The sequence below is a fragment of the Neoarius graeffei genome, chromosome 20, assembly GCF_027579695.1.
Source record: "Neoarius graeffei isolate fNeoGra1 chromosome 20, fNeoGra1.pri, whole genome shotgun sequence".
In the NCBI taxonomy this organism is placed as follows: Eukaryota; Metazoa; Chordata; class Actinopteri; order Siluriformes; family Ariidae; genus Neoarius; species Neoarius graeffei.
Genome location: NC_083588.1, coordinates 59,137,935 through 59,165,381, shown reverse-complemented (window position 1 = coordinate 59,165,381; position 27,447 = coordinate 59,137,935). Strand labels below are relative to the sequence as shown.

Genomic DNA, 27,447 nt, shown 5'->3' with positions numbered 1-27,447 from the left:
AAATTCGTGGCACTTGAGCAGAAAGGAAATGGACGCTTTAATGTTTCATGTGTTTATCTCATGGGCTGTTAATTAGCGGGAATTACAAGGAATTAAAATTGCAAACATATGACCATCTGCCTGTTTGGAGATCTGGTTTCTTTTAGAGACACTGAAGTCATCTTCTGACACCGAGTTGAAAAGGGTAAAAAAATCACTTACGTAAAGGGGGGAAGGGAAATAATCACATGTAAAAGACACTGTTTAATTGTATTGTCTAAGTGCTTCCAGAGGAACAGTATAAAATGATTCACAGATTGTTAGTGAGGCCATACCACAGGACAGAGCAGCTCAAATACACAGATTCGACGAAGGCACACACTTTCATAGTCATTACAAAATGTGCAAAGTATACAAAGACAACATCTCCCATTACATGAAACAGTAAAACAATTAAGTATAAACATACATACTTTTTTTTTCCATTTTTATAGTCCCACCGTCAGACCTTGAACTAAGACCCTTTTATTCATATACAGATTCACACAGGTAAGCACACAGCCTTCATTCCAGCTGGTTTTCCAGTTAAGAGTGTTCCCTTTAACCTTTCACCTCTACTGCGCTAAATTACTGTGGATGTTGCACCAAAGCAGCTGTGAGGTCCGAAATTTCCAAAAATGGCTTTGAGACGATCCGAGCACACGTTTACAGAGTAACTGAGGGTTAATCGTCTGGTTCAGTGACCCAGCAGGGGCAGTCATGGGATTTGAATACACAACCATGTGCTTGCCTTAAACTTTTAACCCTTTAAACATTCACTAAGCCGACAGAGAAAACACTGCATTGTCATTAAAAAATATATACATTGATAAATTGAGATGTTTATGTGGTTCAGTTGCTCCTTAAAAACAGTTCACCCATTTTGTTCTTTATATTTGCATCAAATACTGGGATCTGTAACTGAAACAAGATGGAAAGGATGCACCAAGTTTTAAGAATCTAATCCAAGCACGAAATGATCATGTGGTCAGTGAGGTAATCAGGAAGGTAATCCACCTCATTCGTGTTTATTACAATCATTTGACTCGACTGCATGAGTTCCTTGACTGCACGAAGCCATGTTCTAATGGTTAGAGAAGCAGCTTTGGGACCAAAAGGTTGCTGGTTTGATTCCCTGGACCAGCTGAAGTGCCCTTGAGCAAGGCACCGAACTCCTAACTGCTCCCCAGGCTGCTCTGGGTATATTGTACATTGCTCTGGATAAAAGCTTCTGCTAAATGCCATTAATGTAATGTAATATGGTCTGTGCTAGAAAGAAATCAGCCCCAGCTTCTACTTCATGCCATTCTGTGTATTTAAATTTTTTGTTTCCAATAAAGTGCAAGGCATGGTGGTGTAGTGGTTAGCACGGTCGCCTCACAGCAAGAAGGTTCCGGGTTCGAACCCAGCGGCCGGCGAGGGCCTTTCTGTGTGGAGTTTGCGTGTTCTCCCCATGTCTGTGTGGGTTTCCTCCGGGTGCTCCGGTTTCCCCCACAATCCAAAGACATGCAGTTAGGTTGACGTGGGGCGGCCTTGGGCTGAGGTGCCCTTGAGCAAGGTACTGAACCCCTGACTGCTCTGGTGTGGCTGCCCACTGCTCTGAGTGTGTGCGTGTGTTCACTGCTTCAGATGGGTTAAATGCAGAGGATGAATTTCACTGTGCTTGAAGCATGCATGTGATGAATAAAGGTTTCTTCTTCTTCTTCTAAACCGTAAACAAGTAAATATGGATTGCTGCTTGCACATTTGTACTCGATAGTCTTCATCTTCTCACTCTTTAATTAGATTTTTCAGCAATAGCTCTCTGAAGCTATTATCATCATGGCCAGGTTCTTGCCCAAACTGATAATCACATCATCAATTTTTTCTTTCGCTAATCAGACACAAGGTGCACCACCACACTTGGCAGAGTAGTTGGAGGTTAGGTGCCTTGCTCAAGGGCATTTAAACCAATCCTGCTGGTTTAGGGAACTGAACCAGCAACCTTTTGGTTTCAAAGCTTTTTCTCTAACTATTTAACCATGGCTTCCCCCTTGCTGAAGCTAGCTGTTTTGAAACTCATCCAAACAAAACAGCTCTTCCCTTTATTCAGTTTCCAATCCAAAGCCATGCATGCAAAGAATACTAAAGCAAGATGCAAAAGTTTCTGAATTATCACCAAGATTATTAGATCAGTTTAGATGTTCCTGATTGGCTACATGTTGGAGGTCCATGTCGTTTATTTTATTTATTTGTTTATTTTTACAGAACCTGCAGAGCCAATAAAATCAGAGTTTCTCCCGACAGCCTACAGAATCTGACAAGAACGCGTATATGGTACTGTGATCTAAAAATCACCAACCTGCTTGGATGTGATTGGACAGTTGAAATTTCCGCTCTACGGTCTGTTTCCTTTCCAAACCATAAAGCATTCTTTGAAAAGTTCATCCTCCAGCAAAGCACTTTTTTTTAAATCTTCTATCTTATTTCAGTGACAGAGGATGATTATACGTAAATGGTTTAAATATGAAAGAATGAAAGATGGGTGAAGTTCTCTCTTAGTCGTCCTTTCACAAAACCGATAGTCATCGCTTGTGACTTGGGTCATAAAATCATAAAAATACGCATTGACATTTTATCATAATCATCCCCGAGCCAGCAAATTAGCCTTTGTTACTCAACTGACACTCATTCCTATAAAAATACCAATTATATTATTAAAAAATACACACACACACACACTTACAGTACATGAAGTAAGGCTTCAGTGGCTTATACAGGTGTTAATAAGAGAGGTGGACCAGCACTCAGCACTGTAATGTTAATATCAGCATCAGGATTTGAGAGAACAAATGAGTGAAATGAACTGATGTTAGAAGCATGAGAGTAAACGATCAAACGTTGCTTTTGAAAAGCGTCTGCATGAGTGTTTAACGCTTGAACGAACTCTCTTAATCATCCGCAAGGATTAAAAATGGGAAAAAATAAAATAAGAAATTCAAACAAAACATGATTGTAAGCGCGTAATATATCAGCGATGCATGATAAATAAATATTGCTCAAGTAGGTCTGTTTCCATACAGATGCTTTGCAAAAAACGTAGAACGAATTTTTGGGAAAAAAAAAGTATGAAATGTGAGAGAAATCATCATTTATCGCATCATGTGGCAATTTATTTTTTTAATTTTTTTATTTGGAGCTATGTTTAAATTTCACCTTGATGCTATAACTATAGCTTCCAAATCCTGCCACCTGCTGCACTACACACATTGGCCGATCTAATGCTCGTGGAACATTTTAACACGGTGGGTTAATTAGCGGCACGTAAAACAGACAATCTTTTCAGGATCGGGAAACGCAGGTACGTGGAAATTCTAACAAAACTGAGAAACATGAAGCTGTCTTCTCCTGCTAGCATGATACGCACATTACTTCACTTTGTATTTAATCATATTGCAAGAAAATATAAATGCTAGGCAGACTCAAATTATATTTAACTTGTGATGTGAGGAAACTTGATCAAGATGAGTAACATTTTTTTTGTTGTTTCTCTTCGTCTGTATAAATGCACTTACTGTACCCAACTAACTAACTCAGCATACGTTATTACATTGCTAGCTAACATATTTTAGCCTCGTCACTTAGGTTTCCAGGCAACAAAACATGGTTCTGGGTTGAATACTGGAGCTTCCACTTGGATGAATTTCTTACCCAATGTCTTGATTTCATTTGCGAACCCAATTTCATCCCAATTTAGTTGTTGGCAATTCCTACTCCGTTATCCAAAATGGTCAGTGAAACAGCGACCAAATTAGAAAGCTGACAAAATATGTTCTAGTGCTGCACTCATCAAAATGCTAAAAGCAAGGCCTTCCTTCAAATCCACAGAGAATACCAAGTTGATATCCTCTCTTGGATTCCTGGTCATCGTTTTTCATTTCCATTCGCGATATTTCAGAATTCATGCAGCATGTGGATGGAAACAGAACTACTGTTGGATACTGTTGGTCAAGATAGAATACAGAAAGATCTTTATGTCTGAAAGCAGAAGAAACTGTGAGTGCCAGTTTTTTTTTTTCCAGGAAAAGGGCAGATGGAGCAAATCCAGATGATGAAGCCAAGCTTTATGACCTCCTGTCTCCGTTTTTGGTCTTCAACACAACGAGAACCACCATAGCCGGGATAAGACATATAGGGGTCATGACGAGTGCGAAGATGACATTAGGTGGCGGATCCCTAAGTGACTCAGTGGGACACTCCTGGAAATAGGAGGAGTGGATTTCCACAAACATGTCCTCCACCAGAGTGTTGGGCCACGGGAGCATCAGGCACTCTGCAGTATTCTCCGAACACACCGTGAACTTGTTGTAGGGACTGCAAGAGAGATAAAGCCAGAGTGTGGACATTTCCAATCAGATAAGTCCTACTAAAAGTCTGTAGTGTTATGGGAATGATGTAATGGCTTTTCAATGACTAATGTGTAGTGAGACCGAATGTTCCAAAGAGGCTAAACAAAATGACATCACAAACAACACCAGCCAATCACAGGTTACATCTGAAATGGTATAATCCCTAAATAGTAGGTTACAATAGTATACCAACATATACAGAGAATTTTTATGTTCTTATAAATAAAAACTAAACCACAGAGTGTTTCCTTGTCAAGGTCCCTGTGGAGAAAGAAAACCAGCCAAAAAACCTTCAGGAATTTATTTTTTTAAATAAAAGTGAAATTTAGCATCAGATTTTGAGGAACTATTTCTTAATAAATAGTGGTAAGTACTGGTAGGAGGTAGACTGGTTAAAATGTTCCAAACAAGTATACATTCTTAGTGAGGCATGAGAATGAAAATTCTAAATGAAACTGAAACTAAAATCTATTCCACTCTGAACCAAAAAACAAAACTGAATACAAAGTGTTGTACTATTCCTATTATTATTGTTGTTGTTGTTATTGGTGGTGGTGGTGTTAGTGTTGTTGGTGGTGGAGGTGTTGGTGATGTTGGTGGTGGTGGTGGAGGTGGTGTTGTTGTTGGTGGTGGTCATGTTGGTGGTGGAGGTGGTGTTGGTGTTGTTGTTGATGGTGGTGGAGGCGATGTTGGTGTTGTTGTTGATGGTGTTGGTGGTTGTGAAGATGTTGTTGTTGATGGTGGAGGTGTTGCTGGTGGTGGTGGAGGTGTTGTTGTTGGTGGTGGTGTTGGTGGTGGAGGTGTTGTTGGTCGTGTTGGTGTTGTTGGTGGTGTTGTTGGTGGTGGTGTCGTTGATGGTGGTGGTGGAGGTGTTGTTGGAGGAGGTGGTGTTGTTGGTGGTGGTGGTATTGGTGGTGGTGGAGGTGGTCATGTTGGTGTTGTTGGTGGTGGTGGTGGTGGAGGTGTTGGTGGTGGAGGTTTTGTTGGTGCTGATGTTATTTAGCCTTTTTCTTTGTTGCATAAATTATTAATTATAAAATTAATTATTAATTTAGTTCAAATAATGAGTTAATGCTTAGTGGAAAACCCTAAAAAAAATAATAATAATAACATTATAGTATTATAATATAATATTATAGTATCGTATAAAATTATATCCTATATATGGTCTTTATATTGACTTGAATAACATGCTTTCCAGTGAGGTATCAAACCCCATACTGCACTCCTTTAATGAATGAAAACTTTTCTTGTTGAAATTTTCAGCACTTTAATTTTTTTTCCAGATATTTCTAAAATTAGTCACTAAACAATTTTGTAAAATACCAAGTGAAAACTTTTCCCGTTGAAATCTTTTTTGGGGGATTTGGAAAACATTTCTAGCTGAAATTTTCCAGTTTTCAACTTTTTCAACCATTTTTTTTTATTTAGAATCATTCAAAGAGTTTTTAAAATGTCAAATGAAAACTTTTTGATTAATTTTTCAGAATTCTAACCTGTTTTCAGGTATTTCAGTCGTGAAAAATTGGGAGCATCACTAAAAACTTTTAAAATACCAATTGAAAATTCTCTTGTCTAATTTTTTTGAGGATTTAAATTTTTCATGCAATTTTGACAATCAAAATTATGGCACATCACTAGAATTTTTAGGATGCCGAATGAAATTTTTCTAGCTGAAATGTTCCGATTTTGAACTTTTTCAGCCATTTTCTTTCTTTTTTTAAGGATAATCACTAAAGTTTTTTAAATGCAAAATGAAAACTTTTTTTGATGAATTTTTCAGAATTCTAACCTGTTTTCAGGTACTTTGGTAGTCAAGATTTTGTAGCATCATTAGAATTTTTAGGATGCCCAATGAAAACTTTTCCAGCTGAAATTTTCCAATTTTGAACTTTTTCAGCCATTTTTTTTTAATTCAGGCTCATGATAAAAGTTGTAAATATGTCAAATGAAAACTTTTTTTTATTAATTTTTCAGAATTCTAACTTATTTTCACGTTTTGGTAGTTGAAACTTTGGAGCATCCTTAGAATTTTTTTAACGACCAAATGAAATTTTTTTGTTGAAATTTTCATCATTGTAACTTTTTCAGACGTTTTTGTACTCAAAATTTCACTGCATCACTAGAATTTAACACACAAATTTCAAAGGACATGGGTAACACTCCAAGATATTCTGGTTTATACCTGAACAAGAAAGCAGAAAGGACTTTTTTAATGCACTTTATACCACAAAAAGAATTCCTGCCTTTTCATCTGGGGTTTCCTACCTGCAAAAATTTCCATGTGATCTCTTGTCTTTCATCAGTATCTGATTTCAGTTCTCTCTATATACGGTATATATCTCTCTCTCTGTCTCTCTCTAAGTTCTAACACATGATTTAATGAAGTGCAGGAACATCACTAACCTTTTCACTTTGTCCCACATGCACCAGTCGGAGGTGTTGACATTGTTTATCTCACTCTCAAAGTTACTTTTGCAAACTTTAAGGAATTCAGAGTAGCACTGAACCCTTGGTAGTTGAGTGACATCACATAAGGTGCGGTATTCTTCACATATGCTTGCTTCATTCCCATACACTGAGAGGAGAAATACAATTCATTTGAATTATTTCACAGTTTAACTATAAGTTTGAAGGTTTTCATGACACAAGTTTATTCTTGATGGCTTTTTGACAAGCTGAAATTTTTTGTCTTCAAGAGAAAAAGCAACATTTTGAGGATGTTCCACAACATTGAACATATAAAAAATACAATGTATCATTCTTCAATAAATTTTACTGTCATATAAGAGGAATAAAACACTGTGTTATTGGGAAATAATCAGTTTCAGGATGGTAACAGTAACTTCGCTTCAACTTGTACTTCATAGCACCATCCTGTCACTGAGTCATTTCCCACAACAAAAAGCTCACTTGTGTTTTGTTCCTTACTAAACAACAATTCCACTTAAACCAACACTACAGGATGTAACACAGTGAAAACTTACATGTTGTTTTCTCTTCAACGCTGGTGCCTAGTAAAGAAGCGACATGAGTGTCAGAGCAAATATTCAAACCAGGACGTCAAAGTTTGATGTTTTCTTTAACAGCTAAGCTACCACAGCATTAACGAACAGTTTGGCCAAAAATGAAATAATTTCCCCATTAGCTTAAATGTAGCTTTGAGATCAAGTCTACAGTACAATCGTAACTGCCACTCTGAAAAATTTAAACTTCCTCAGGAGCCGAAATGCCATAATGTAATTCCGACAAGGCGGTAGCTACATTAGGCATATCAGGTGAAAATTCAAATTCAATCCAAATTGCTTGAAACTGCTCTCACTGAATTCAGAATTGAATGCAGAACAACATACGTTTTACAGAATTAAACTATGTTTATCCGTTCTTGAGATATTACAAATCAAAGATTTGGGGAAAAAAAGGCTTAATTTTTAGAAAACGGCCGTGATATTCTGTATAAGGATCACATGGCCCAAAATGGGCCTCATTAACCAATGAGATAAAATGTTTTTTCTTAATAACTTCTTTATTTTAAAATATATTTACATGTAAATTGGCAGGGACATAGATGGTTGGATACTGAATACAATGTTTGAAAATTTAGTAAAAACAAAATATGCAAATTAGTATTTAGTTAGTATTAATTATGTTAATTAGGTAACAACGTTAAATCGGTACACTCAATAAAAAAGTAATAAAAGATAATTTCTAATCCCCTCTTTGTGCTCTGTAGGGTTTTGTATTTCTCAAAAGTAGGGCCTACTAGTGTTTCTTTTAAAGAATATAAATGATAATATTCACAGCTTTCAAGGCGAACCTCGAAAAAACTGTCTGATCCACATCCAATAAACAATTCACATTTACTGAATTGAAATTGACACTCACGTTTCTGACTTCCTTTTTTTTTTAAATCTCATTCTGACCACTAACATCTCAGTATTTTTCATCAAAACAACTCCAGTTATATTGTAAAATAGTTATTTATTTACAGGAATCAGTTTTATTTGAAAAAATAAGTAGGTAAAGCTATGAAAACTCACTTCAAAGTCTTCGTGAATCATAACATCAAAACTAGCTGATGGAAAATTTTGCTGAATGCTTCATCAGAAACAGTGAGAGCGAGAGAACATCTCTATAAAAGTGATCTGATCGATATTCACGAGTAATCCAGTCAGAAACCAATCAGAAGAAAGAAAGAAAGAAAGAAAGAAAGAGAGAGAGAGAGAGAGAGAGAGAGAGAGAGAGAGAGAGCCTGATTGCTTTCCCGTAACTCAAAAAGCACCGGCAGTTTCCCGACGTCACGCGAGCAGAGTTTTTACTCTGTTGTACCGACTTCAACCTGCCATTACTCCCAAAGTACTGAACAGATCTTAACCAGATACATTTCTTTGGAGAGCAGAGATTATAAGCTTTTTAATGATCATATTCACGATAGAAAATATTCAAGAGTTAAGCAATGACAGGTTTGGAAATTTAAATGAGCGTCTGTATGCACAATTTTCACAGCACAGCCAGCGAGCATCTGATACGCCTGCCTGCATCCTACATCCACGTTTAAGCACTGATGAAACACTAACAAAGCTCCTGGATGTTTTTAAAAGCTTTTAAAGGATCTTTTTAATATCCATGCACAATAAACAAGCACGAGACTTCCATGAATGTCCTTTTTCCCCCTAAATGCTAAACAATGAAACAAGAAACATGGACCCCAACTTCGGAAATTCATCCTTGGTTCTCACAACAGCGTACAGTATCTTGCAAAAGTATTCATCTCCCTTGGTGTTTGTCCTGTTTTGCTGCATTACAAGCTGGAATTAAAATGGATTATTGGAGGGTTAGCACCATTTGATTTGCACAACATGCCTACCACTTTAAAGGTGCACATTTTTTTTTTTATTGTAACACAAACAATAATTAAGATGAAAAAAAAACAGAAATCTGGAGTGTGCATAGGTATTCACCCCCTTTCGTATGAAACCCATAAATAAGAGCTGCTCCAACGAATTTACTTCATTAGTCACATAATTAGTTGATTAAGATCCACCTGTGTGCAATCAAAGTGTCACATGATCTGTCACATGACGTCTGTATAAATCAACCTGTTCTGGAAGGACCCTGACTCTGCAACATGACTAAGCAAGCAACAAGAAAACCAAGGAGCCTCCAAACAGGTCAAAGACAAAGTTGTGGAGAAGTATAGATCAGGGTTGGGTCATAAAATATATCCCAAACTTTGAATATCCCACGGAGCACCATTAAATCCATTATAGCAAAATGGAAAGAATATGGCACCACTACAAACCTGACAAGAGAAGGCGACCCACCAAAACTCACAGACCGGGCAAGGAGGGCATTAATCAGAGATGCAACAAAGACACCAAAGATAACACTGAAGGAGCTGCAAAGATCCACAGCGGAGATGGGAGTATCTGTCCATAAGACCACTTTAAGCTGTACACTCCACAGAGTGGGGCTTTATGGAAAAGTGGTCAGAAAAAAAGTAATTGCTTAAAAAAACACGTTTGGAGTTTGCCCAACAGCATGTGGCAGACTCCCCAAACACATGGAAGAAGATTCTCTGGTCAAATGAGACTAAAACTGATCTTTTTGACCATCATGGGAAACGCCATGTGTGGTGCAAACCCAATACCCTGAGAACACCATTCCTACCATGAAGCATGGTGGTGGCAGCATCATGCTGTGGGGATATTTTTCATCTGCAGGGACAGGAAAGCTGGTCAGGACTGAAGGAAAGATGGATGGCACTAAATACAGGGCAATTCTGGAGGAAAACCTGTTTGAGTCGGCCAGAAGTTTGAGACTGGGATGAAGGTTCACGTTCCAGCAGGACAATGACCCTAAACATACCGCTAAAGCTACAGTGGAGTGGATTAAAGGGAAACATTTTCAATGTCTTGGAACGGCCTAATCAAAGCCCAGACCTCAATCCAAGCAAGAATCTATGGCATAACTTGAAGATCGCTGTACACCAACGCAACCCATCTAACTTGAAGGAGTTGGAGCAGTTTTGCCTTGAGGAATGGGCAAAAATCCCAGTGGCTAGATGTGCTAAGGTAATAGACACATACCCCAAGACACCTGCAGCTGTAATTGCAACAAAAGGTGGCTCTACAAAGTATTGACTTTTGGGGTGGGGGGTGAATACCCATGCACACTCCAGATTTTTGTTTTTCATCTTAATTATTGTTTGTGTCACAATGAAACAACAATTTTCACTTTTAAAGTTGTAGGTATGTTGTGTAAATCAAATGGTGCTAACCCCCAAAAAATCCATTTTAATTCCAGCTTGTAATGCGACAAAACAGGACAAACACCAAGGGGGATGAATACTTTTGCGAGATACTGTATGTTATTAGCTGTACCTGAACATGTATGAAAGTGTATGATCATTGTGTTATGTTTTATTCCTGCTGGTGAGAATGTGCTGAACAGAAACTTGAACTTATGTCTGAAATGGACATGTAATACCACTGGTACTGAACTGTATCAGGAGTCAGACTTGTGCCGTTTTACACACAGTGTACATTTAAATTGGGCTAAATTGAGAATTTTTTTGACATCTGAAATACTGAATGTTCTCGAGTGATAGAGAACTCACAGAGGGGAAACATACGATACGTACTTGTACTTGTAGGATGGAACAGTACTTGGCAGAAAGCTCCTGGTCGTCATAACAACAAAAACTGATTGCTGTAATACAGCTTTTATTTGCTATTAGCCTCGTAGCTCCAGTGCTAAACCAAAAAGCAGCAACTTCAGACACAAAAACATGTCTTGGCTGACTCAGTCCAGCTGGAGCAAATGGAAAACTGAGGAAATTCTGCTCTTTAAAGTAAGTGGCATGAGAACCTGGCATCGATTATACAGTATGTTGTTTTAAAACAACTGACTATGTTTCAGTCAGTTCCCAAGTTCAAGAAACGTTCTTCTTCTTCCGTCCCAGTCCTGGAACTCTATGATGAGTGTTTTTCTGCTCACACACCTTTCACATCATTAAAGTCTTCTTCATTAATGAACAAAAAACATCAAGTTTAACCAGGGTTTAAAATTAGCTACAGACTTTCTGGACTAATAGCTAAACTGGTTTATTCATGTAACCTGGTCTAATTCCAAAATATTAATATTTAACAGTTAAAAATCCAAAGGTGCAGGAGGTAAAATTAGTCTTTTTATCCTCAAGATTAGGAGTTTAATGGTGAAGTGAGTTGAACGTTTTCATGAACGCTTTCATGACTCTCCCATTTCCACATATTATGTTCACCAAGCTCCGCCCCCAAGATCTGTCATGGTCTGTAGCATGTTTATATGATGATTGACAGGAGGTAAATTATATATATATATATATATATATATATATATATATATATATATATAATCTCATTATCTCTAGCCGCTTTATCCTTCTACAGGGTCGCAGGCAAGCTGGAGCCTATCCCAGCTGACTACGGGCGAAAGGCGGGGTACACCCTGGACAAGTCGCCAGGTCATCACAGGGCTGACACATAGACACAGGCAACCATTCACACCTACGGTCAATTTAGAGTCACCAGTTAACCTAACCTGCATGTCTTTGGACTGTGGGGGAAACCGGAGCACCCGGAGGAAACCCACGCGGACATGGGGAGAACATGCAAACTCCGCACAGAAAGGCCCTCGCCGGCTACGGGCCTCGAACCCGGACCTTCTTGCTGTGAGGCGACAGTGCTAACCAGTACACCACCGTGCCGCCCTTATATATATATATATATATATATATATATATATATATATATATATATATATACACACACACAAAAATCCCAGCATACTTTAATTTAAAAAAATGCAGTCTGTGCATTTACAATAATCTGTACCATTATATTTGTGTGGTGTAAGAGGAATAAAACATGCCTTGTTCATTCATTCATTCATTCATTCATTCATTATAATCGTTTTGGATTAAACTGGTTAATTTTTGTAACCCAGTTTTATTGTGCTGATATTTTAAAGACCTGGGTAATTTGACTATTCCTTATAAGGAGAGTTTTATTTTATCTGAACTGATACTCATACAGATAAATGAAAAAGTGTAATAACTGTGTTATAGAGATGGCAAAGAGACAACACCCAGGTACGCTAGCCAATAACAAGCCAATATCAGCAAATAACACTGGACTGGATCTGATCCAAAAAAAGAATGAATTTAATCTGATTCTGTAACAAATGGAAAGCACTGGAACAGGATTTGGAACCTTCAGAAAATGTTTACACTTGTTTGATTGTATTTACTGTCATATATTTATGATATTTACACACTTTATACTTTAATTATTATAGTGGAAATGTAGATGATTTCTCGCTCGATGTCAACTGGAATTGGCTCCAGTTGACCTGTGACCCTGATGGATAAGCGGCATAGATGATGGATGGATGGATGGATGGATGGATGGATGGATGGATGGATGGATGGATGAAGGAGATTTGTTTGTGAACTGAGTACACTGACTTTAACTGAATAAAAAAGCTACAAAATCCTTTTAAATCTTAGTAGTTAGTAATCGTAGTAGTTGATCTTAGTAGTTTTTTTAACATATTGGATGAATATGGATATCGATTTGAGTATTGGCATCGGAAAAAAATTAAACTGGTACTGTGTCACCTCTAATATGTTTGAATAACTATGAAAGCTGTGTTTATCATATTGGTTATTATCATTATATGTATTTAGTGTAAATACACAGGTGAATATAGAAAATCGTGTAAATACACAGGTGAATATAGAAAATCGTGTGTGCTGATTGGTCAAGAAATTCAGACTATTTCTTAATAATCATCTCGAGCGACTCGGCAAAATGGCTGCCAATCGCTTTACACCGTAAGTGAGGAAGAATTAAAAATTATTAAAGAAAATCCTGTTCCTAAAAGCACTAAAGATGCTACAGAGTTTGGTCTAAAACTATTCAAAGGACCTTGTTCTTATGAATTGCCATCTTTGAAATTTTGAGGATGGAAGTGACCTGACGCTCACTGTATCCCTCTGACAGTAAAGCCAGAACTGAGCCCTTCTTTTTCTCACTCAAAACTTTTCTTTTTAACTCTTTTGGCATGACAAATAGATATGTTTGTATTCCAAAGAAATTTAAGTCACTTCTAGCACCGTTTTTGCCATCCAAACTGGTCCTATTGCAAAAGGATAGTGATGACCACAGCAGTGGTTTTTATACTTTTCCTCATTAAATGAGATTTGTTTCAAGTTATCACCTCAGCAGGACCTCATTAAAGGACCCATGGCATGGTGGTTTGTTGATGCTTTAAACGGGCTCGTGGAGGTTTCCGGATGTTATATCCGCAGCCTTTCTCAAAATGAACCCTCGGCACGTAGATATAGCCTCCTGGGAGAAAGCCCCATTTCAGCGCTTTTCCCAGTGCGTCGTTTTGCTAATGAGAAGCATGGAGGTGGGGAAGGGTAGAGGGTGGGGGCGGGTCTTATCATTAATATCCATGACATGTAAACGTGTTACCTCTGATTGGCTAACAGCACTGTGACGCTACCTCCAGTGGGTCAGAACAAGCGGATGTGGTGTCTTACTATGGCGAGAGAGAAGGAACAAACCGCGAAGGGAAAAATACCGTGCGCTGACGTCATTAAGGTGCGACGCGAGGAAATAAAATAAATTCAACAAATGTTTGGGTTTTTACTGAACAAACAAACAAATAAAATGAACGAGTGACTTAAAAAAAAGAATGTGGGTGTCTTTGTAAAAACTGTTTTGATTGGCTATTATAACAGAGCATGCTGCATGCTTTTTGGTTTTGTAGCGCAGAGTACCTGGCTAACTGCAGGAAGCGGTTAGCTGCACAGCTAATGTAGCCATTGCAAGGCTAACGTGGCACCAATTTTAAAACACGGCAAAACGACTTAACAGTTATACACTTACTTGTTCGGTGTTTGTTGCTGATGCGGCAGGGATGCTTGGTACAGACCCAGGCTTCAGTGACAGTTGATGTGCAAAACCTGCCCTGTACTGTCCCAAGTTGTGGAAACATTCATCAGGAAAATGCTTCCGACAAACATACACCGTCTTAGGTAGACTCGACGGCGTATTATTGGAGTAAATAAAATTAAGCCACTGCGTCTTCAGGGGCTCTCCCGTCGGCAGTAAAAACAGACTCTTTTCTGTGTTGTCACATCCATGTACAGCGCAATTTCCATGTTTCGCTCGCTTAGGTGATGCCATGTTGTTGTGTCCTCTCTGGTCTCCTCACTACAACTGGGCGGGGCAATCCATACAGTGGGTGGGAATCCAGAGGGGGGGGCGTGGGGATCATCTCCCTTGCTGACGTAGTAAAGGGAAGAGCTTATCAACGCGCCGTTTTGACGCGCCATTCTCAAATGTTGGGCATAGTTTGGTTTACACATTATGAAATTTCTAGCCACTGGGGTGACTTAAGAAGGTCAGAGGAACTCATTTTAACGTAAAAAACCTCAGAAAGTGAAAATTTCATGCCATGGGACCTTTAAGTAATGAAATGAAAAATGAGGTGTACTTGTGTTGGAATTCCAGCACAGACACTGGAATGAAATGGCTGCCATACATAGAGATGATGATTTAAGAAAAAAATGAAGTGGTCTCTTAATTTTTTTTTTCCAGAGCTATATACACACACAGTCAAAGGTTTGGACACATTTACATAATACTATAATGAAATTAAATGATGCTCCTACGTTAAAATAAATGCAGTAAAGATCAGTAAACAATAATAAATGAAACAAAGTCCATATTTGATGGGACGACCCTTTGTTTTTTGTCTGAAAAGTGGTGTCTTCTGTAATAGAGTTTTACCAGTGTGTGTGTGTGTATTTATTTACATTAGCAATTTGTAAAGAGTTCTGTGGCTCATTAATGGCTTCTGTTCGCCTCCAGTCCAGTCAGTGTGTAATCTGTTGCAGTGAGTGAAAGCGCTGAATGAACAGAGAGGAAGCTGTGAGTGTGAACTCACCGGAAGCAGCGCAGAATAACAGCCCGCAGAAGAAGAGCGGTCCCCTCATCGCAGAGAGCGCGAGGCGCCACTGAGCGCGCGGACAGTGACTGAGTGAAGTGTGCACGCGGGGCAGGAAGAGGAAATGCGGACAGAGTGGAAGCGCGCGCTGCTCCCTGCACGTGCGCACTGTGTGAGCGACACAGACAATCCGCTTCCACGCGCTACATAGTGCGCAGTAAATCCGATCGGGATCGGGCCGGTGTGGAACCGCAGCTCCACGGACAGAGACACAGAGAGAGACACAGAGAGAGAGAGAGAGAGAGAGAGAGAGAGAGAGAGATGTCGACACGGTTAAGCCAGATGTTTCAAAGGGAGCTCCGTTATAGGACACACCCACAATCTTTGTTAACTCTCTCTCTCTCTCTCTCTCTCTCTCTCTCTCTCTTTCTCTGTGTCTGTCTCCTCCTGTGTGTGTGTGTGTGTGTGTGTGTGTGTGTGTGTGTGTGTGTGTGTGTCTGTTTCCTCCTGTCTGTCTGTCTTCTCCTGTCTGTGTGTGTGTGTGTCTGTCTCCTCCTGTCTGTCTGTCTTCTCCTGTGTGTGTGTGTGTGTGTGTGTGTGTGTGTGTGTGTGTGTGTGTGTGTGTGTGTGTGTGTGCCTGTCTCTCTCTCTCTCACGTGTCTGCCTCTCACTCCATCTTGGACTCTCTCTCTTTCTCTCTCTCTGTCTGTCTCTTCCTGTGTGTGTGTGTGTCTGTCTCCTCCTGTCTGTCTGTCTGTCTTCTCCTGTCTGTCTGTCTGTGTGTGTGTGTCTGTTTCCTCCTGTCTGTCTGTCTTCTCCTGTCTGTCTGTGTGTCTGTCTGTCTCCTCCTGTCTGTCTGTCTGTGTGTGTGCCTGTCTCTCTCTCTCACGTGTCTGCCTCTCACTCCATCTTGGACTCTCTCTCTCTCTCTCTCTCTCTCTCTTTCTCTGTGTCTGTTTCCTTCTGTGTGTCTGTCTGTCTCCTCCTGTCTGTCTCTCTCTCTCTGTGTCTGTCTCCTCCTGTCTGTGTGTGTGTGTCTCCTCCTGTGTGTGTGTGTGTGTGTGTGTGTGTGTGTGTGTGTGTGTGTGTGTGTGTGTGTGTGTGTGCCTGTCTCTCTCTCCATCTTGGACTCTCTCTCTCTCAATGTGTCTGTCTCCTCCTGTCTGTCTGTGTGTGTGTGTCTGTCTCCTCCTGTCTGTCTGTCTGTCTCTGTGTGTGTGTGTGTGTCTGCCTGTCTCTCTCTCTCTCATGTGTCTGCCTCACACTCCATCTTGGACTCTCTCTCTCTCTCTCTCTCTCTCTCTGTTTCTGTCTCTCCCCCCTGTGAGTCTCTCTCTCTCACACACACACGTTCTCTCACTCTCTTATTTCTCTCTCTCACGCACACACACACACACAATCTGTCTATCTCACTCCATCTCTGACTCGCTCTCTCTCCTTCACACACACACACGTCTGTCTCTTGCTCCATCTTGGACTCTTTCTCTCGCTCTTTGTCTCCTCTCTCTGTCTCCATCTCAGACTCTCTCTCTCTCTCTCACACACACACACACATCTGTCTATCTCACTCCATCTCTGACTCGCTCTCTTTCTCTCTCTCTCTCTCTCTCTCTCTCTCTCTCACCCTCCCCCACACACACAGTCTGTCTCTCACTCCATCTTGGACTCTCTCACTCTTTGTCTCCTCTCTCTCTCTCTGTCTCCATCTCAGACTCTCTCTCTCTCTCTCTCTCTCTCTCTCTCTCTCTCACACACACACACATCTGTCTATCTCACTCCATCTCTGACTCGCTCTCTCTCTCTCTCTCTCTCTCTCTCTCTCACCCTCCCCCACACACACAGTCTGTCTCTCACTCCATCTTGGACTCTCTCACTCTTTGTCTCCTCTCTCTCTCTCTCTCTCTCTGTCTCCATCTCAGACTCTATCTCTCTCTCACACACACACACCTGTCTATCTCACTCCATCTCTGAGTCGCTCTCTTTGTCTCTCTCTCTCGCTCTCTCTCTCTCTCTCTCTCTCTCTCTCTCTCTCACACACACACACACACGTCTGTCTCTCACTCCATCTTGGACTCTTTCTCTCGCTCTTTGTCTCCTCTCTCTCTCTCTCTCTCTCTCTCTCTCTCTCTCTCACATACACACATACACATCTATCTCACTCCATCTCTGACTCTCTCTCTCTCTCTCTCTCGCTCTCTCACACACACACACGTCTGTCTCTGACTCCATCTTGGACTCCTTCTCTCGCTCTTTGTCTCTCTCTCTCTCTCTCTCTCTCTCTCTCTCTCTCACACACACACACACACACACACACACACATGTCTGTCTCACTCCATCTCTGACTCGCTCTCTTTGTCTCTCTCTCTCACACCCACATGTCTGTCTCTCACTCCATCTTGGACTCTTCTCTCGCTCTTTGTCTCCTCTCTCTCTCTCTCCATCTCGGACTCTGTCTCTCCCACACACACACACACACACACACATCTGTCTACCTCACTCCATCTCTGACTCGCTCTCTTTGTCTCTCTCACACACACACACGCCCACATGTCTGTCTCTCACTCCATCTTGGGCTCTTTCTCTCGCTCTTTGTCTCCTCTCTCTCTCTCTCTCTCTCTCTCTCTCACACACACACACACACACACACACACACACATCTGAAACCCCTTTAGCGCCCCCCACCCCACCCCTCTGCTGTATTTTCTCACAGGCCGCTCTCTGCTGCTTCACTGCGCCTCTCTGATTTATTTCGGTTCGCATCTGTTGCCGAATAGGAAACACGAGTAAACATTTAGGACCGTGATGAAACGGGTATAAACGAATAAAACGGCTCGTGTTAAGTGAACTGAGGTCCAGGAATCCTGACCAAAAGTCCACCAGCTGTTCTGTTCTCTTTACGTCAGCTGGTTTTTAAACAAAAACCTCATCCCTAATCTCCCACTGCTCTAAAACCAGTCAACACAGGGTGCCATCTTGGGGTAACCCATGATGAAGTAAACGCCTGAGAAAAAAAGATGGTTGTCCAACGGAACTGTGGATTCATGGAACCTTTTTTTTTTTTAATTATCAAGTTGCTTGCACACCAAGGCCAAATTTTCAGACAAAATATTCGCTTGAAATCACGCAGATCATTAAACACATGTTCTTATTAGGCTTTACACATGTAAAAAAAAATAATACATTCATATCTGTCTTGTTTGTTGTTAAATTTCACAGGTGAAAATGATACCGGATCGCAGGGTTCTGTTGATGTCACACTTTTGAACAACAAGCAGGAAAAATTCAGTAAAATGGTCTCGAATTTAGCAGACAGCCTCCACCATGTGCTGGTGTCAATCACATCCGCGAGCTGAGCGGTGATCTTTCACCCATGAAATATATTTCTTTCTTGTTGCCCAACATCCCGTCTCTCGGCTTCAACTCTTGAAGAAGATTATGAAACTCTCCCTGTTATCATCTCCATTCCAACAACAGGTTTACTCCAAATCTTGACAGCATGACTATAATCATTATGTTTCCATCACTGCTAGACAACAGTGCAGAAATCGGGTTCACACAAACACAAACATTCTTCAATGTGAGCTTGAGGAAAAGGATATTTTTCTGTCCTTTGGCATGTTTTGTTTACGTGTACATATTTGTAGCTGCGAGATACGGATGATGGAGACGGATGATGAATTTTTCAACCATGTTATGAGTGTTGTTATGGCGTAGTTTGTCCACCAGAGGGCACACTGCAACTCCTCTGTTTGAACACACAATCAGCTGATCCAAGCAAAATGTCAATTTTAGTTGTACACAAACTAATGGCATGTACGTACAATTTTTTTTGTTTGTAGTTTTGACTGTTTTTGTGTACAGCTCATATATAAATAAATTAATAAATTATCCTAAATTATTATACATACAATGCACTTTTTCGATGGAATGAAAACATGTTCTATTCCCTTCTTGCAGGTTTCATTCGTTTGGTTTGATAGCATGCAATATTGTTAGCATATCCTACGTGTATTACGACACTCTACCCAATGGAGAATGAGCGTTGAATATGGTTTACGATATTGCATGGTTGTCAAGACAACATGACGTCACATGTCAGAGACATTAAACTTCCATGCTAGCGAGTGACTGACAATTTGTAAACAAACATGGCCGCCAGGTTAGAGCCCTGCACTCCCGCGGGCGTCCCGCGGGACTCGTGGGACCCACCGCAAAGCAGTGCGGCGCGGGACAAATTTTGAAAGCTCATTGCGGGCGCGGATGGGAGCAGGAGTGCACATACGCGGGCACGGGTGGGAGCGGTGATAAGCTGCAGTCCCGCTAACTAAAAATGTGTTTAAAATAAAATTTATAAATTATTAATTTATGTCTATCATGTATAATTTGTGCTGGATATTTTATTTGGCATTAATAAAAACATTTTAAGATGCCTAATGTTAGGGTTTTGCTGGGATTCGAACCTGGTTCGTTGGTGTGATAATCCAGCAAACCCCCACTAGGCCACCAGGGGGATGACTCAAATGCAGAGGCGTAAGGCAGAAGTAGAAAAAGAATCAAAAGGTTTATTTAAACTATATACACTATATACAGGGCAAAACAAAAGACAAAAAAAAACCAAAGAGTATAATCCAAAAGAAAAGCAAAGTGCAAAAATACAAAAGCTAAGAAGATCAAAAAACACAGTACAAAGGAAACTGGAGATAAACATAACAGCACAAAGACTCCGTGACAAGAGGACTGAACTCAGGGGTATAAATAGACAAACTAATTAAGGACACAGGTGAAGATAATTAGGCAATTAACACAAACTCAAAACACAGGAACAGTGGCGGCCTCTAGAGGCCAAAATGAACACGACATGAAAAGGAAATAACAGCGGCCTCTAGAGGCCAAAACAGTCCTAGTCCTAACAGGACCCCCCCCCCTAGGAGCGTCTCCTGACGTTCCCAGGGCGATCCGGATGGGCCGAATGGAAGTCCCGACATAGTTCTTTATCAAGGACATCCCGAGCAGGAACCCAGCAGCGCTCCTCAGGACCATAGCCCTCCCAGTCCACCAGATATTGCAACCCGCCGCGGACCCGGCGGGAGTCAAGCAGGCGATTCACAGTGAACACAGTCTGCCCCTGGAAGATGCGGGGGGGTGGGGGGTTCCTAGGGGCAGGGGCATACGTAGACGTCAGTACGGGCCGTAACAGGGAAACATGGAAAGTGGGGTTGATCCTCAGAGTCCGGGGCAACTGGAGCCGGTAGGAGACAGGGTTCACCCTGCGCACCACCTTGAAGGGGCCAATGTAGCGAGGAGCAAGCTTTCGGTTCTCCACCCGCAGTGGAAGGTCCTTAGTGGACAGCCAAACACGCTGCCCAGGGCGGAAAGCGTGTGCAGGTCTTCTATGGCGGTTGGCCTGAGTCTGGTTGGTTCTGGAGGTCTGTATGAGGGTCTTCCTGACCTTGCTCCAGGTCTTGCGACACCGTCTCACATATTGGTTGACCGAGGGCACCCCCGCGTCCTCCTCCTGGTCCGGGAACAGAGGTGGCTGGAACCCGAATTGGCACTGGAATGGCGATAGCTTGGTGGCCGATGACTGCAGGGTGTTGTGGGCGTACTCCGCCCATGGCAGCCAGGTGCTCCACGATGTCGGGTTATCCATAGCCAGGCCTCGCAGGGTGGTTTCCAGGTCCTGGTTGAGCCTCTCCGTCTGACCATTGGACTGTGGGTGAAACCCAGAGGAGAGGCTGGCAGTGGCTCCGATGACCTTGCAGAACCCGTGCCACACTCGGGAGGAGAACTGGGGCCCTCGGTCTGAGACGATGTCCTGTGGAAGACCAAAGACTCGGAAGACATGATTAAACAAAAGTTTCGCAGTTTCAAGAGCAGAGGGGAGTTTGCACAGTGGTATGAAGCGGCAGGCCTTGGAGAATCTGTCAACTAAGACCAAAATGACCGTGTTACCTTGTGACTCAGGGAGACCCGTGATAAAGTCGACTGCCACGTGGGACCAGGGACGCCGGGGAATGGTCAGAGGATGCAGGAGACCCTGGGGACGCTGTCGTGGGTTCTTGGTTCTGGTGCAAACCTCACAGGACAGGACAAATGACCTTACTTCCTTCTCCATGTTAGGCCACCAGAAGCGTCTTTTCAGGAAGTCCAGGGTCCTCCGAGCTCCCGGGTGGGCGGTGAGAGGGGAAGAGTGACCCCACTGGAGAACCTTGGCCCGGGCTTGATGTGGGACGTACAAGAGGCCTGGTGGCCCCGTCCCAGGACCGGGGTCCTGGCGTTGGGCTCGTCGGACAGCCTCCTCAATACCCCAGCGGACAGGGGCCACAATCCGGGACACAGGGATAATAGGCCCGACTTCATTCTCCCTGTTAGTGGCAGAGAACAGTCTGGACAGTGCGTCAGGTTTGGTGTTCTTGGAGCCGGGGCGGTATGAGAGGGTGAAGTCAAACCGACTGAAAAACAGGGCCCACCTAGCCTGTCGAGGGTTCAGTCTCTTGGCTTGCTGGAGGTACTCCAGGTTCTTGTGGTCAGTCCAAACCAGGAATGGATGTTGTGCTCCCTCCAGCCAGTGCCTCCACTCCTCAAGGGCCAGTTTGACCGCTAGCAGTTCTCGATCCCCCACATCGTACCGGGACTCAGCAGGACTCAGGCGGTGGGAGAAGTAAGCGCAGGGGTGCAGCTTTCCTTCCGAACGTTGAGAGAGCACCGCGCCGACACCACTGTCCGAGGCGTCCACCTCCACGATGAATGGTTGGGAGGTGTCCGGGAGAACCAGAATGGGTGCCGTGCAGAAGCGGTCCTTGAGGTCTTTGAACGCCTTTTCTGCCTGAGGAGACCAGCCATAAGATCCACCTGTCCCTTTGGTGAGGTCTGACATGGGTGCTGCCACAGAACTGAAGTTCCTGATGAACTTGCGGTAGAAGTTAGCGAATCCTAAGAACCGCTGAACCTCCTTAACGGACTTGGGAGTAGGCCAATCCCGGACGGCCAGGGTCTTGGCAGGGTCCATTTGGAGTTGGCCTGTCCGTACAATAAATCCCAGAAAGGAGACCTCGGGAACATGAAATTCGCATTTCTGGGCCTTGGCGAACAGATTGTTCTGTAGCAGCCTCTGGAGAACCTGGCGGACATGGTGGCGGTGCTCCTGCACGGTCTTGGAAAAGATAAGGATGTCGTCGAGGTAGACAAAAACGTATAGGTTAATCATGTCCCTTAAGACGTCGTTGATTAGGGCCTGAAAAACAGCTGGTGCGTTGGTGAGTCCGAAGGGCATCACCTGGTATTCGTAGTGCCCAGACGGGGTGTTAAAGGCAGTCTTCCACTCGTCTCCCTGTCGGATACGGATGAGGTGGTATGCGTTCCGTAGGTCCAACTTGGTGAAGACGGTGGCGCCTTGGAGCAGGTCGAAAGCAGTGGACATCAGCGGAAGGGGATATCGGTTGCGCACAGTGATCTTGTTCAGGCCCCTGTAGTCAATACATGGTCGAAGCCCCCCATCCTTCTTGCCGACAAAGAAGAAGCCGGCACCAGCAGGTGAGGTGGAGGGTCGAATGAACCCAGAGACCAGGGCGTCTTTGAGGTATTCCTCCATAGCCTTGCGTTCTGGCTGAGAGAGGGAAAACAGTCTGCCACGAGGAGGGGTAGTCCCAGGGAGCAAGTCGATGGCACAGTCGTAGGCCCGGTGCGGAGGAAGAACGGCGGCCCTGCTCTTGCTGAATACCTCCTTGAGATCCCAGTACTCTGTGGGAACTTGAGATAACTCGGTGAGATCAGGGGGCTCGGCAGGAGACACAGGAGAGCTAGAGAGCAAACAAGAGGCATGGCATGCAGGGCCCCATTCCACAACCTGGCTTGTTACCCAGTCTATGCGAGGGTTGTGGCGAGTAAGCCAAGGAAGGCCTAGAATAACTGGGAACTCAGGTGAAGGAATCAGGTGCAGGGATATTTCTTCCTTGTGACCTTGAGACTGGAGGAAGACTGGAGAAGTAACTTGAGTGACTCTTCCATCACCTAACGCTTGGCCATCGAGGGCAGACACAGACAGAGGGACTTCAAGAGGTGCAGTAGGTATATTGATGCTTTGGGCGAAGTGAATATCCATAAAGTTCCCAGCCGCCCCTGAGTCTATCAAAGCTTGACAAGAGTGGACAGACTCACCCCAGGAGATGGAGACCGGGATGTAGATTCCTTGGCCAGGGAGTCCGGGAGAGAGGGTAGGCCCCGTCACAACCCTCCCTCGGCTGGACGGGGCGGTCCTTTTCCCAAGAGTTCGGGACATGATGCTCGGAAGTGACCAGGCTTGCCACAGTAGATGCAGCACTTGTCCCTCCTTCTGCGCTCCCTCTCAGATGCGGAGAGGCGAGTACGACCCACTTGCATGGGTTCTGGACAGTCACTGAAGGAGGTAGACGGTCTCCAGGTAGAGGTAGGGAGGCTGGGGGGGCTCAAGGCTTGGTGGCGTTCTCTCATCCTGTTGTCCAGACGAATAGCATGTGAGATGAGGGTTTCGAGGTCACTTGGGCATCCAATAGAGGCCAGACCGTCCTTGATGGGGTCAGACAGACCATGGTGGAAGGCTGACACCAGGGCAGTCTCGTTCCATCCACTTACTGCTGCGAGTGTTCGGAACGAGATGGCGTAATCTGCGACGCTTCCTCCTTGCCGGATGGACATGAGCTTTCGGGCTGCGTCGGTACTGATGTCTGCCTGATCGAAGACCCGAAGCATCTCTTCAGAAAACAGCTGGAAATCAAAGCACTCAGGTCCCTGTCTTTGCCAGATAGCAGTAGCCCAGGCTCGCGCCTTACCAGCTAATAAGGTGATCACAAAGGCAATCTTGCGGCGATCCGTAGTGTAGGTGGTAGGCTGAAGCTCAAAGGTGAGTTGACACTGGGTAAGGAACTCTCGGCACTCACTGTGCTTGCCGTCATACCTCTGTGGTGCAGGAAGGCTGGGTTCGCGAGGTGAAGAAGGCAGCATTGCAGGAGGCACTGGAGCAGGAGTGGGAGCTGGATCAGGAGCAGGAACTGGATCAGGAGCAGGAACTGGATCAGGAGCAGGAGATGCAGGCAGAGATGTCAGCTGTGCCAGGGTTTTCCCAATTTGCTGAAGCAGTTCCTCGTGGCGAGCGAGGGCCTCACGTTGGCTGGTGAGCGTACGTCCATGAGCGTCCATGGTCGCTCCGAAGCGTGTCAAAGCTGCCATAATTCCCTGAAGGTTGGCCGGGTAGACAGTTGAAGCAGCCTCTGCTGAGTCGGTCATGACGGAGTCTTTCTGTTAGGGTTTTGCTGGGATTCGAACCTGGTTCGTTGGTGTGATAATCCAGCAAACCCCCACTAGGCCACCAGGGGGATGACTCAAATGCAGAGGCGTAAGGCGGAAGTAGAAAAAGAATCAAAAGGTTTATTTAAACTATATACACTATATACAGGGCAAAACAAAAGACAAAAAAAAACCAAAGAGTATAATCCAAAAGAAAAGCAAAGTGCAAAAATACAAAAGCTAAGAAGATCAAAAAACACAGTACAAAGGAAACTGGAGATAAACATAACAGCACAAAGACTCCGTGACAAGAGGACTGAACTCAGGGGTATAAATAGACAAACTAATTAAGGACACAGGTGAAGATAATTAGGCAATTAACACAAACTCAAAACACAGGAACAGTGGCGGCCTCTAGAGGCCAAAATGAACACGACATGAAAAGGAAATAACAGCGGCCTCTAGAGGCCAAAACAGTCCTAGTCCTAACACCTAAATTTGCAGAGAGAGTCAGATTGCCAGATTGAGTGAGGAATGGCATCTTAAACTTGCCATTGATCACCCTAACGGGCAATCCTTTGATCACTCTAATGACTCGCCGTTCACACCCAGTCTCCAGTGACCCACACTAACATGATGCCTCAATGACACCTTAGATGAGCTGGTCATCAGAATTCTGATTCTGATTCTGATCCAGGAGAGGATAAATAACTCTCGTACGTTTCCGATTCCTTTCCTCTTCCGTGTTTGAGATCTCCGATCATGGCAGAAGAGCAGAGCTCCTCTACTGAAGCTCACAGTGCTTCAAAAGTAAGTGCTGCTTTAAAAAGAGGTACATTTACCGTTAAAAAGTCTCATCTCATCTCATTATCTCTAGCCGCTTTATCCTGTTCTACAGGGTCGCAGGCAAGCTGGAGCCTATCCCAGCTGACTATGGGCGAAAGGCGGGGTACACCCTGGACAAGTCGCCAGGTCATCACAGGGCCGACACATAGACACAGACAACCATTCACACTCACATTCACACCTACGGTCAATTTAGAGTCACCAGTTAACCTAACCTGCATGTCTTTGGACTGTGGGGGAAACCGGAGCACCCGGAGGAAACCCACACGGACACGGGGAGAACATGCAAACTCCGCACAGAAAGGCCCTCGCCAGCCACGGGGCTCGAACCCGGAACCTTCTTGACCGTAGGTGTGAATGTGAGTGTGAATGGTTGTCTGTGTCTATGTGTCAGCCCTGTGATGACCTGGCGACTTGTCCAGGGTGTACCCCGCCTTTCGCCCGTAGTCAGCTGGGATAGGCTCCAGCTTGCCTGCAACCCTGTGGAACAGGATAAAGTGGCTAGAGATAATGAGATGAGATGAGATTTTCACGAAATTGGTGAATGTGTCAGATTATGTATTCATGGGAAGCCATGGCCTAATGGTTCAAGAAGCAGTTTTGGGACCAAAAGTTCACGAGTTTGATTCCCTAGACCAGCAGGAATGGTTGAAGTAATGGCTTAAGCAAGACACCGAACCCCCAACTGTTCCCCAGGCTGCTCTGGGTATGTTGTACATCTCTCTGGTTAAGAGTGTCTGCTAAATGCAGGCTTGTAGTACTCAAGTCCAACTTGTGATTTGACTTGAAGTTGAGCACTGATGACTCGGACTTGGACTTGGACTCGGACTCGTGCATTAACTGCATTCAGACTCGTAAATTGGAGACGAGGACTCAGATTTTTTTCTTAATTTTTTGTAACATGCCAGAATAATTTGCCATAAGATATTTATATTTATATCTACATTAATTTTTTCCTAATTTCGTGCAAGAGAATGCACATTCTCAAATTCTGTAAAGCTGCTTTGCGACAATGTTTATTGTTAAAAGCGCTATACAAATAAACTTGACTTGACTTGACATTCACCTGTTCATACGTCATGTTCAGGAACAAACTAACGTTAATGGAGCTAAAATGCCTGGAGAGAACGTCCCTAGGATTGTCCGCTTTGCTTATACAGACTTCTCGTGCAGTGGGAAAAAATGCACTGATGTGTCCCATATGTAGAAGAACTATCAAGGAGATGACAGGGACATCTTCGAACTTCAATCGTCATTGGCAAGACTCCACCCAGAGAAGGAAGTGACACGCTATGTTCATTGCTCTGTTAATAGCAGAGCTTGCTTGCTGACCAATGAACTAGCGAGTGTTAACCCTCTCTCATGGTATTTGCCCTGTTGATAGTGGGCGGGGCTTGTCAGACTCAACTCAGATCAATAGTGGACTCAGCTTGGGCTTTTTTATTTTCTTTAATGACTCGGACTTGAACACTGGGGACTTGAGACTGGACTCAGACTTGAGGTTTAGTGACTCAACTCCAACACTGGCTAAATGGCATTAATGTAATGTTCTAAGGCCAAAGAACTTGCAATGTGCAATTTCTTGGCAGCAAAATCAGGCTAAATTTGGTCTGACCAGTTACCAAAGTTACCAGCTGGTAGGCACAGCTAGAATGGGAACAGTTTCTGAATTAGGGCTACATAGTAATGCTACATGGTAGACATTTTGTTTAAAAAATACACACACAAAAAAAGCACAACAGTACAGCAATTTGTCATTTAATGATTAAAGTTAATCAGTAATTAGGAAGCTGGGAAATAAATAAATTACAAAGATGAAAGATGGTCTACCAGTTTGCTCAGATCAGCGGGTTTTCGTAGCTCAATGAAGCCTGATTTTCTTCAAAGTTTTACTAAATTGTTGGAGAGTCAAGGAACTTTTATTCTCATCCAA

At 43.2% G+C, this 27,447-nt stretch overlaps 1 protein-coding gene across 2 annotated transcripts in view; it reads right to left on the bottom strand.

Annotated features, from left to right (window-relative positions):
• Positions 1-230: 230 nt before the first annotated feature.
• The window catches only part of ramp2 (receptor (G protein-coupled) activity modifying protein 2), a 41,260-nt gene continuing 14,043 nt past the window's right edge, over positions 231-27,447 (bottom strand). The window contains exons 4-6 of one of the 2 annotated variants that reach the window (XM_060902085.1): positions 7,394-7,420; positions 6,813-6,984; positions 231-4,371 (exon numbers count right to left, since the gene is read on the bottom strand). In XM_060902085.1, coding sequence (XP_060758068.1) covers positions 4,122-4,371; positions 6,813-6,984; positions 7,394-7,420 — 449 coding nt within the window. In that variant the 3' untranslated portion in view covers positions 231-4,121. The remainder of the gene's footprint in view (positions 4,372-6,812; positions 6,985-7,393; positions 7,421-27,447) is intronic. The other variant, XM_060902086.1, reaches the window with a different exon arrangement.